The sequence below is a fragment of the Saccopteryx leptura genome, chromosome 2 (assembly GCF_036850995.1).
Source record: "Saccopteryx leptura isolate mSacLep1 chromosome 2, mSacLep1_pri_phased_curated, whole genome shotgun sequence".
In the NCBI taxonomy this organism is placed as follows: Eukaryota; Metazoa; Chordata; class Mammalia; order Chiroptera; family Emballonuridae; genus Saccopteryx; species Saccopteryx leptura.
The window spans coordinates 65011796-65024408 of NC_089504.1; the positions used below are offsets into that span (position 1 = coordinate 65011796).

At 42.2% G+C, this 12613-nt stretch overlaps 1 protein-coding gene across 2 annotated transcripts in view; it reads left to right on the plus strand.

The window, feature by feature from the left end:
• The window catches only part of PDCD1LG2 (programmed cell death 1 ligand 2), a 59363-nt gene that overhangs the window by 8703 nt on the left and 38047 nt on the right, over positions 1 to 12613 (plus strand). For both annotated transcript variants that reach the window (XM_066368092.1, XM_066368091.1), the window contains exons 2-3: positions 3264 to 3407; positions 11536 to 11835. In XM_066368092.1, coding sequence (XP_066224189.1) covers positions 3326 to 3407; positions 11536 to 11835 — 382 coding nt within the window. In that variant the 5' untranslated portion in view covers positions 3264 to 3325. The remainder of the gene's footprint in view (positions 1 to 3263; positions 3408 to 11535; positions 11836 to 12613) is intronic.

A 12613-nucleotide genomic window follows, 5' to 3' on the forward strand; every position in this document is an offset into this window, starting at 1 on the left:
AAAAGTTGCTGGCTTGAGCCCAAGGTCACTGGCTTGAGCAAGGGGTCACTGGCTCAGCTTGAGCCCCCCACAAGGCATGTATGAGAAGTAATCAATAACAACTAAGGTGATACAACTATGAATTGATACTTCTCATCTCTTTCTCTTCCTATCTTTCTCTCTCTTTCTCTCTCTCTCGCTAAAAAATAAATTTCAAAAATCTTGCATATAAATATCCAGACTTATTCAGAGTAGTCAACAAGTGGGAACAATCCAAATGCCCATCAACTGATGAATGGATAAATTAGATGTGGTGTAGTCATACAATGGAATATTATTCAGCTGTGAAAAGAAATGAAGTACTGATATGTGCTGCAACATAAATGAATCTTGAAAATATATATTATGCCTGGTGAAGGAAAACAGACACAAAAGGCCACATATAGTATGACTACATTAAATGAAATATCCAGAATAAACAAATTCATAGAAACAGAAAGTAGATTAGTGGTTGCCAGGGGCTGGAGGGAGAGGAGAGGGGAATTAGGAAGTTTCCACTAATGGGTTGGAGCTTCTTTTTGGATGACGAAAATGACCCAAAGTTAGGTAGTGGTGTGGGTTGCACAATTCTGTGAATATACTAAAAATCACTGAATTGTACCATTGAATCATCTGTGTTTTAAATATATACATATATACATACACATGATTCTCTATTATATGTCATTTATATCTTAATAAAGATGTTGATTATATATATATATATATATATATATATATATATATATGACTTCAACAGACCACTTCTCACCTCCACTAACCCCACAACTCTAATCCAAACTATCATCATTTCTGCAAAAATATTCCTTATTGATTATCCTGCTTCTAATCTTGGCCTACCCACTTTCCTTCCCAACAGTAGTCTATTACCTACACCAAAGCTGAGCCCTCCTTTATTTATTTTTAATTTTTATTTTTTTAGAGATACAGAGAGAGAAACGAAGAGAGAGAAGGAAGCATTCATTAGTTGTTCCACTTTGTTGTCCATTCACTGGTCACTTCCCTTATGTGCCCTGAATGAGGATCAAACCTGCAACCTTGGTGTTTCAGGATGATGCTCTAACTGAGCCAACTGGTCAGAGCCCCCTTTAATTTTTTAATTTTTATTTATTGATTTTAGAAAGAGAGGAAAAGGGAAGAGAGAGAGAGAGTGATACATCAATTTGTTGTTCCATTTATTTATGCATTTGTTGGTTGATTCTTGTGTGTACCCTGACCAGGAATCAAACCAAATCTACAACCTTTGTGTATTGGGATGATGTTCTAACCAAATGAGCTACCCAGCCAGGGCTCAAGCTGAGTCATCATTTAAAAATGTAAGTGGGACTCTGTCGTCCTGACCCAGATCCTCCACTGGCTTTCCTTTATATTCAGAGCAACTCTGCTTTTACCTGATTTACATGAGTGGCTCCAACCAATTTCCCTTGAAGAAATGGTTCCACGACTAATAAAATTTTGAAAGCCTCTTGGAGACAAAATAGGTGACAGTCATGGGTCCTGTCCCTTTTTGCCTTCAATCATGAAAAGTGCTTGGATGGGAAAAAAGCTCAGCAAATATAGGAAGTATAGGAGGTGGAACAGGACCAAGTTTGGGCACCCACTCAACAGTGCCAGTTCTCTGCTCTCCCTGTCTAAACCTCTTAGTAACCGGTATGTCAAGTGATGGGCACACTCATTCAGAGCACTAAAGAGAACTTGACTACTTTACATGCTCAGTCAGCTGTCAAATATTTATTGAGAATCTAGCTCTGTGCTGCTGAGCACTATGCCCAAGTGTCTGAAGCCCAGAGTGCTGCTCCAGCTGGGACAGATGGTGTAGATTATTTATTTGAGAAACAAGATTGGTTTTTATCCCTGTAACTTATTTATAACTATAAGTTTGTACCTTCTAATCTCCTTCATCTTTTTGGCCATATCATGGCCTTTTACCTTTTATCCCTGTAGCCCAACGGTCTGGCAAGTATCAGCTTTTCTGTATCTATGAGTCTGTTTTGTTTGTTCATTTGTTTAGTTTTTTAGATCCCACACATAAGTGAAATGATACAGTATTTGTCTTTCTCTGACTTACTTCATTTAACATAATACACTCTAGGTCTATCCACATTGTTGCAAATGGCAAGATTTCATTTGTTTCCATGGCTGAATAATATTCTTATTATTCTTTATCCATTCATCCATTGATGAACACCTAGATTGTTTCCATATGTTAGCTATTGTAAATAATGCTTTGGTGAACATAGAGGGGCCTACATCTTTGAATTTTTTGTTTTCTTCAGATAAGTGCCCAGACGTGGAACTCCTGGGTCCTTCTTTGTCTCTTGTTACAGCCTTTAGACATTCTGTGCTGATCACTCTGTAAGGTGTATAAATGTGAACTCTCACTATGTTATTCACCTAAAAACTAGTACAATATTGTACGTCAACTAAACTTTAATTAAAAAGAGCTTTAGCCTGACCAAGCGGTGATACAGTGGTAGAGCGTTGGACTGGGACATGGAGGACCCAGGGTTCAAAACCCCGAGGTCGCTGGCTTGAGCACAGGCTCACCTACTTGAGTGCAGGGTTGCTGGCTTGAGCGTGGGATCATAGACATGACCCCATGGTCACTGGCTTGCGCCCAAAGGTTGTTTGCTTAAAGCCCAAGGTCACTGTCTTTAGTCCAAGGTTACTGGCTTGAGCAAGTGGTCACTCACTCAGCTGGAGCCCCACATCAAGGCATATGAGGAAGCAATCAATGAACAACTAAAGAAACTAAGGAGCCACAATGAAGAATTGATGCTTCTCACCTCTCTCCCTTCCTGTCTGTCCCTGTCTGTCCCTATCTCTGTCTCTCTTTCTGTCTCTGTCACACAAAAACAAAACAAGACCAAAAAAAAAGAGCTTTACATTCCAGAGTAAAAATTAGACATAAGGCCAAAAAAAAAAAAAAAAAGAGAGAGAAAGAGAGAGAGAGGTTGGTTTGCAGGGGCCTACTACTGAAACTCTGTGGGAGAGACAAGGAGATAACTACCATTGGGGGTGAGTCAGAGGCCTGCTTTATATTTAGAAAAAGCTGTTAAAAAAAGGAGGAAGAGCTTCTAATTTAGATTGATAAAGAGGGCCTCGCTTCCTCTTACCCTATCTTCCCTCTTTTCCAGACCTATAACTTCCCTTCCCAGCTTCACCCTGCCATAGTCCACTGCCTCCCCTAAAGATTTGTTTATGGCTTATTTTTATGTTTTCAGGAGTGAGCAAATCACCAAGTCATGAGACCCAGCAAAACTTCAGAAAGCCTTGAGACTTTCAAATGTCTGTTTCAGAACTGGTGGAGAACATGTTCCTTCTCCTGCTAACTCTGAGCCTGGGAATGCAGCTTCCTCAGACCACAGGTAAGAACAGACGAAGGAAGGGGCCTGAGGACTAGGAGCAGCTGATGGTGCTTACGGAAGCCACCAGTGAGAATGTGGTCTGCAGGCTGAAGGCTGCCTTTGAGAGGAAGTGTGATGACTGGCTCTTACAAGCACAGCGGATAGAATAGCGGCTTGTGTACTCCCATTGTTCCTGTTTTATGAAAACAGGGACTGAGAATATTGGTCTATCTAGTCCCACTCTCCAGTGAAGGTGGTGACAAGAAGACAGAAACACTTAGACCATACACCTCTGAACTGATACAAGAGGACATTGATCACTTGTCCTGAAAGGTAGGGTGTCAAGCAGCTGTCTTCTTTTCTGGCAGGGAGAGTGAGGAGACAAGGTCAGGGGGACACCTACAGGACTCTGTTACTCTAAAGCAGGGGTCTCAAACTCATGGCCCGCGGGCCGCATGCGGCCCGCCGAACAATTTTGTGCAGCCCGCAGACTAATCCACAAAGTTCAAAATATTTTGGATAAAATTAAGTAAGCCTAGGGGCCTACTTGTATTTTTCATTTCTCTAGCATCCTAGCTAGATAATTAGCTTAGTTAACAGCAGTTGTGATGCGAACTACAGTTTCTGGTCGTTTTGTGACACTGAGTAAACTGCATGTACGATTGTGCTTGTTGTACTGATTTTTTTTTGTTTTCAATTGCAGTGAGAAAAGTGTTGCGTAACAGTTGCCTTTTGTAGACCTAGTGTGGCCCACCGAACAGCTGTGATCTTGCTCTGCGGCCCACATGCTGAGTTGAGTTTGAGACCCCTGCTCTAAAGAGTCTCTTGCAGACATTCTGCTGATTATTAAATATTTGAGTCCCTCTTTTAAAAAGCAATGGTAGCCCTGGCCGGTTGGCTCAGCGGTAGAGCATCGGCCTAGCGTGCGGAGGACCCGGGTTCGATTCCCGGCCAGGGCACACAGGAGAAGCGCCCATTTGCTTCTCCACCCCTCCGCCGCGCTTTCCTCTCTGTCTCTCTCTTCCCCTCCCGCAGCCAAGGCTCCATTGGAGCAAAAATGGCCCGGGCGCTGGGGTTGGCTCTGTGGCCTCTGCCCCAGGCGCTAGAGTGGCTCTGGTCGCAACATGGCGACGCCCAGGATGGGCAGAGCATCGCCCCCTGGTGGGCAGAGCGTCGCCCCATGGTGGGCGTGCCGGGTGGATCCCGGTCGGGCGCATGCGGGAGTCTGTCTGACTGTCTCTCCCTGTTTCCAGCTTCAGAAAAATGCAAAAAAAAAAAAAAAAAAAAAAAGCAATGGTAGTCATTGGTCATTCCCACACTAACTGTGAATTACTTGATTTGGAAATCAGAGTCTCCCTAATATCCAAATAAATAAGGAACCTTAATGAGATGCCTTTGGATATTGGAGAAAGAAGTTCTACCAGAAAGTATGGATGGGCAGGAAGAAAAACAGTTTCAGAGTTTGTCGCTCTCCTAGGCAAGGTAGTTCTAATACGTAGTAACAACCATGAGTGCATTATTGTGGGTAAACACCAAGAGGTAAGAAGAGGAAGAGAGAAGTGGGCACAGGGCATTAGGTCCTCAGAGATGGCAGCCCCAATTTCATGGGAAGCCATCCAACATTCTGCCTTTGATTGAGAAAGGGCTCCTTTGGCACTGATTACCCTTTGAAGAACTTTTTCCTCCCTTCCAGGTGGTCCTAGACTGCTCTTTGCCCAGTCACATTCCTCTCCCTCCTTTATCAACTATGTGATGTGCAAATACAATGTGTCTGTAAAGTCATGGTGCACTTTTGACTGGTCACAGAAAAGCAACAAAAGACGATAGAAATGTGAAATCTGCACCAAATTAAAACCAAAGGAAAACCCTCCCAGTTTCTGTAGGATGATGTGGCAGCATGTGCACATGCACAGATGATGACGTAACACTGTGTATACAGCAGAGCAGCCCATGGCCATGCCAGTCCAGATGTGGACGGTACAGAGGAAAGTTCAGTGTGTTCTGTGCCTCGCTAAATTCGAATCTGTGACCAAAGTGCAACATGAATATCGGCACGTTTATAATGAAGCGCCATCACATAGGAATAACATTACTCGGTGGGATAAGCAGTTGAAGGAAACCGGCAGTTTGGTGGAGAAACCCCGTTCTGATAGGCCATCAGTCAGTGATGAGTCTGTAGAGGCTATACGGGATAGCTACCTAAGGAAGGAGCCCTAAAAAATCTGTGCGTGAGCCCACATCGAACTGCACTGAATAGGCATGAAACTGGAAGAGTTTTCCTTTTATTTGGTGCAGATTTCACATTTCTATAGTCTTTTGTTGCTTTCCTGTGACCGGTCAAAAGTGCACCATGACTTTACGGACACACTGAATTTTCTCCCAACTTGTGACTTATTCTTTTATCCTTCCACAATGTCTTTTGCAGAACAAAGATTTTAATTTGGTGAAGCTCAGTTTATTTTTTCTTTTATGAATTGTGCTTTTGATGTCATATTAAGAACTCTGTTTTACTGAAGCTCCAAAAGACTTTCTTCTATGTTTTCTTACAAGCATTTTATAGAGGTACATTTTACATTTAGGTTTATAATCCATCTTGAGTTAATTTTTATATAAGGTATGAAGTAGAGGTTGAGGCTTTTCTTTTCTTTTTTCTTTTTTCTTTTTTCTTTCTTTCTTTATTTGCATTGAGTTGCCCAACCCCATTTGTTGGAAACAGGATCCTTTTTCCATTGAATTGTCCACACATTTGTCAAAAATCAATTGGTCAAGTTTGTGCGGATCTATATCTGAACTCTCCACTTTGTTCTATTGATCTGTGTGGCTATCCTTCCACATAAATCACACTCGTTTATTATTGTAGCATTATAGTTCACTTGTTTCTTGTACTTTCTTATTGTTTGACTTCAAAACCTAATGAGGTTTTGTAACCCATCTTGTAATACATTTAAGGTAAAATACTTATTTTTGTATTTTGTCATGTCTTAGAGGGAAAAAGTAACCCAAATTTTACTGTTTTCATTGATGTTTCCTTCTTCCTTCATCTTTTTTTTTTTAATATTTTATTTATTGATTTTTTAGAGAGAGGGCAGAGAGAGAGAGAGAGAGAGAGAGAGAGAAGGGGGAGGAGCAGGAAGCATCAACTCCCATATGTGCCTTGACCAGGCAAGCCCAGGGTTTTGAACCGGCAACCTCAGTATCCCAGGTTGACGCTTTATCCCACTGCGCCACCGCAGGTCAGGCCTTCCTTCATCTTTTAAAGATGGATAAAAACGAGGGGGAACATGACCATGGTGATGCTTGAGGTCACTCTAGGGGCAGGGACTACACCCTGGCTCACTCCACTGACCTGGTCTTCAGCCTCCAACAATACTTCTGCTAACCCCTGAGATATACAGAGCAGAAGTAGGTTGGGAAAAGGATTTCTAAGAGATAAGATGTCTCCATGCAGAGTTCCTATAAAGATGAATGCATGAGTCAGGTGTCCAGAGCAGGCTTTTATCTTAAAATAGAAACTAAAATTTTCTGAAAACTGTGGCTATGTAAAGCAGCCCCCACCTTTCAAGTACATTAATTAGAAAGCATACACAAGCCTAAGGTTCTGTTGTTAAATGGAAAAGTATAAAATGAGTTTAAAGAAGCTATTTTGGGAGGCAATGCAAATAATTTATTTTGTGTTTCCTGTAGATGTAACATGTGCTGGCTCCCATTGATGCTTGATTGCAAATAAAATGCAAAGTTACTTGAGCTCTTTAAAAAAGGCTCAGCATTATAAGTGTACCTTAATCTCATGTATGTGTAACTGGGTTACATAGATTCTTATCTTTTATTAAAATATGTAGATTCAGCCTGACCTGTGGTGGCGCAGTGGATAAAGCGTCGACCTGGAAATGCTGAGGTCGCCGGTTCGAAACCCTGGGCTTGCCTGGTCAAGGCACATATGGGAGTTGATGCTTCCAGCTCCTCCCCCCTTCTCTCTCTCTCTCTCTCTGTCTCTTCTCTCTCTCTCTCTCTCTCTCTCTCTCTCTCTCTCTCGCTCTCTCCCTCTCCTCTCTAAAATGAATAAATAAATAAATAAATAAAAAATAAAAAATAAAAAAAATATGTAGATTCAGTGGACTAATATATTAAAGTATGTATACATTATATAATTTTTTTTAAAGCTCCAGCATTACTCAAGGCAGCTGCTTTAATTTGTCTAAAGAACCTGCAGTATAAATTTTTCATGCCCTGGCCAAGTCCTGTACCCTTTAATCTAGTCAAGGGGCCCAAACAAATGGAGAAAACCTGTTTTGTCTGCTTAATTTTGTAGTCATGAAAACTTTTCAATTTTCTCCTTTGTCTGGTAACTTCAGGAGTTCAATACTAGGATGAAGCTTAGTTTAATAGCTATGAGGCATATAAAATAGAAAGCAAAGGTGTTTTTGTTAGCATAAAGATGAGAAGTATATCTATTTAATTCATGGATATAGTACTTGCATGCTAGTGAATATACATTTATATCTATAAAGTTGTTAGAAGTATAGGTTTTCAAGTCACAGAGATATGAATTTGAATTCCAACTCCCTGAGCTACCACTCTTTGACCTTGGGCAAATTATCACTTGTTGTTGTTTTAATTTATTGATTGATTTTAGAGAGAGAGGAAGGGAGAGAAACAGTGATCTGTTCCTGTACATGCCCTGACTGGGGTTCAAACCCACACCCTTTGGGTGTTGGGATGATGCTCTAACCAACCTAGCTATCGGGCCAGGGCAAGTGTATCAGTTTTTTAAGCTTCAGGTTTCCCATCTGTAAAATGGGGATAGCAACTTCTACTTTGCAAAATTTTGGAAACATCAAATGTGATGATGATATAAAAGCCCAGTGTCTGGCTTATTATGTTTAATAAGTATTAACTCTTACTCTACTTCCCATTAAAAGTCCAAATGCAGATTGGTGTTATAATTCTGTTTCTTTTTAAAAATTCTTTTTAAATATATTGATTTTAGAGAGAGAGGAAGGGAGAGAGAAAGAAAGAAAAACCATTGACTCCTTGTTCTGCTTAGTCATGCATTCATTGGTTGATTTTTAATTTTTTTTATATTAAGTGAGAGGCAGGGAGGCAGAGAAACAGACTCTCACATGTGCCCCAACTGGGATCCACCTGGCAAGCCCCCTACTGGGTGATGCTCTGCCCATCTGGGGCCAACTTGCTTGAACCAATCAAGCCATGGCTGTAGGAGAGGAAGAGAGAGACAGAGAGAAAGGGTGGGGGTGGAGAAGCAGATGGTCACTTTTCCTGTGTGTCCTGACCAGGAATCAAACCTGACTTCCATACTCTGAGCCGACACTCTACCACTGAGCCAACCGGCCAGTGTCATTGGTTGATTTTTGTATGTGCCTTGACCTGGATTAAGCCTCCAACCTTGGTACAGTGGGATGATGCTCTAACCAATGAGCTACCTGGCCAGCGCTATACCTCTGCTTTTCAAATGTTAATGTGCATGGGAATGACACCAGTGATGTTAAGATGCAGATTCTGCTTCTTTAGGTGTAGGATAGGGCTTGACATTCTGCATTCCTAACTAGCTCAGGTGAAACTGAGGCCAACACTTTGAATGGGAAGATGACAAATGATATTTACAAGAGCAAGTGTTCTATTTGTCTAACCAATAGTTCGCAATATTCTCCATACATTAGAAGCTTCCAGGGAAATTTAAAAAGTACTGATGCTGGCCCTGTACACATTCACTCAGCACACGGCAGAGGAGGGAAGCAAGCAGAAAATGGATTTTTGTCAAAGGCCCAGACAGTAAAGAGGGGTGTTCTGCTTTATGCTGTAGGGAGTTTCAGAGGAAGTTACTGGCATTCCTTGCATAAGAAGGAAATACAAGTGCGATAAATTTGTTAAATAAATTCAGTAGAGACTACACCCAAAGTCTGCAAATTCTTGTTATATTTCAGACTGAGCAACTAATCTTTTTTGCAAGCTGCATTTTTCTTTCCTGTTTCCTGTTTTATCATGTATAATAAAATAAAATTAGAAATTTAAATACATTTAAAATAAAATTAATAATTTAATTTAAAATAAAATTGATAATATTTGATAAATGGATAAATAAATATTATTCTTCAGGGAAGAATAGATTTGATATGAAGTGGTTCCATCTTAGTTATAAGGGGACTTCATCACAAGTATCTGCAGATGATCCTCATCATAAAGGGATCTACCTTTAGAAGGTCCTATTTTGGAGACCCAGGGTGAGAATTATAACAAGTGTTCAGTAGATTCCAGAAAATGGAATCACAGGAGAAATTGGGAAGCACAATATCGCTTTTTACATATTTCATCCCAGAGTGTTAGTGCTCCTAACCAAGCAAATGCAAGTGGCATTAGCATTATTTTACATAAAAGCACTCATGTTATATAGCCCTGCCTCACCCCCATTCTACTCAAAAGACTGCTGTGCAGATTTAACTCTTCTCTGTACCACAGATTTCTGTCACAAAGGCACATTTATGTTCTAGTTGTGGTATAAAAAAAAAAACAAAACAACTGTTGTAGGCAAGATGAAGAATTGTCAGTTGTTGGGGGTTTTTTTGTATTTTTCTGAAGCTGGAACCAGGGAGAGACAGTCAGACAGACTCCCGCATGCGCCCGACTGGGATCCACCCGGCACGCCCACCAGGGGCGAAGCTCTGCCCACCAGGGGGCGATGCTCTGCCCCTCCGGGGCATCGCTCTGCCGCGACCAGAGCCACTCTAGCACCTGGGGCAGAGGCCAAGGAGCCATCCCCAGCACCCGGGCCATCTTTGCTCCAATGGAGCCTTGGCTGCGGGAGGGGAAGAGAGAGACAGAGAGGAAGGGGGGGGGGTGGAGAAGCAAATGGGCGCTTCTCCTGTGTGCCCTGGCCGGGAATCGAACCCGGGTCCCCCGCACGCCAGGCCGACGCTCTACCGCTGAAACCAGTTGTTTTTAATAGACCTCAAGTTTATGCATAGCACTTAACTCTCAAGTATGCTGTATGATAATTAAGAATGCCAATTTGTGTGATCTTGGGCAAGTTGCATTTTGATGAGAGGAAAACAGAAATGAATGTGGTTAGGCCCAAAGGCTCATCTTTTTTTTCTTTTCTTTTTCTTCTTTTTTTAATGTTTACTGTATAGATTTTAGAGAGCAAGAGAGACAGGAGCACGGATCTGCTCCTGTATGTACCCTGACCAGGGATTCAACTGGCAACCTCTGCATTTCAGGACAATGCTCCAACCAACTGAGCTGTACGGCCAGGGCATAGGCTTATCTTTTCTTTCTCCCTTTCTTTCTTTCTGTCCTTCATTTGCCAAACCTCAAATGGAACTTAGTGTGTGTTAGGCACCGGAGATACCAAAGTAAACAATCTGGTCACTGCCTTCAAAGACTTGTAAGCTAGTAGGAGGAAAACCATAAGTAAGAAGAGAATTGCAATGCATTTAAGCAACTTATAAAAACCCAAAAATTACTTGCATTGTGAAATCTATTGCCTAGGATGGTCAGGGAATGAGTTTTCCTGGTTAATAAAATATTGCAATTCATACAGAATGGCCAAGCATTCCATATATGGATTACCACTTTCCCAAGAATTAAAACATGGTACAAAAGAAAGGAACCAATATTTGCTGACCACTGACAACCCGCCAAAATAAGGTACTTCACATGTACCATTTCTCTTAGTTTTTACAGTACTGCGAGGTAGATATTAACCTGTACCTTTACAGACAAAGAGGCTGAGATTCATAGAGGTCAAGTAACATGATCAAGATCAAAGGGCTCATTATCCCGATGTGATAGTTGTTATTATTACCGTCATTGATGTGAGGTAGGTAATATTTTGCAGAGAATGATGTAATTTGACTCATATGAAAAGTATGAGTCTGTATAATAGGTGGAAGGAGGGCAATCAGCTGAACAGGTGGGGAGTGTTGAGAGGCCTGAACTACCTCAGAGCAGTGGATCGAGAGTTCCGCTCTTGCGCCGACTGGCTGGGGAAAGGCAAGAAAAGAGCTCAAGCGATCCCCAGACAACGACAGGTATTTTCTGGAAACTGGGGTGGACTGAGTGTCCTCAGCTCCCACTGTATACAGAACTGAAATGTGAAGGCGGACAACAGGTGAATGTCTTATGTTCTGTTCAGCTTTATTCACAGTGACGGTCCCTAAGGAACTGTACACAGTGGAACACGGCAGCAACGTGACCCTGGAGTGTGATTTTTACTCCGGAGATTACGTGGAAGTTGAACATGTAAAAGCCAGTCTGCAAAAGGTGGAAAACAATACATCCTTGCACAGTGCCACTTTGCTGAAGGACCAGCTGCCCCTGGGGAAGGCCTTATTCCACTTTTCCCGAGTCCAAGTGAGCGACGCAGGCAAGTACCGCTGCGTGATCGGCTACGGGAGCGCCTGGGACTACAAGTACCTGACTCTCCAAGTCAAAGGTGAGTAGTTTCAGGGACTGGGATCTGTGGAAGCAGTTCTCCAACAAGGGCCTAAAGCAAACTCCAGCAAAAGCTGGGAGGATGGTTTTAAGGAGACAGAGCTATATCTCAAAGAAAAGAAAACCACCTGTTCAGAAATAATTTTTGACCTATGAGTATAAAGCAGCTGAGGTAAGGGTGAATAGAGGCAGGAGTTGTAGGAATAAATGGAGCTAGAGGGGCCCTGGGTGGTGGCTCAGTGGATGGAGCATGGGCCAGGCATATGGACGTGCAGGTTTCAATTCCCCTGTCAGGGCACACAGGAGAAGTGACAATCTGCTTCTCCAACACCCCCCCACACACACACCCCCCCACACACACACGACTCCCTCTCGCCCTCTTCCCTTCCAACAGCCAGTGGCTGGATTGGTTCGAGTATGGCCCTGCCCTGAGAATAGCTTGGTTGGAGCGCATCAGCCTCAGATGTTAAAAATAGCTGGGGTTCTCCTGCATTTGCCCCAGATAGGGTTGTGGGTGGATCCCAGCGGGGTGCATGTGGGAGTCTGCCTCACTATCTCTCCTCCTCTCGCCTAAAAATAAAATAAAATAAAATGGGCTAGAGGAATCCAGGAAATGAGTCCTTGAAAGGTAGGAGAGTGCCAAAAATGGGCTGTGCCTAATTCACAGTTTTTGCGAGGAACAACACTAACTTGATTATAAGCTACTCTTTGAGAACAGCTTATTCTTCCAGTCTAGAGTTATTTAAACCAGTTTCACCATCCACTTATGGATTAAAATA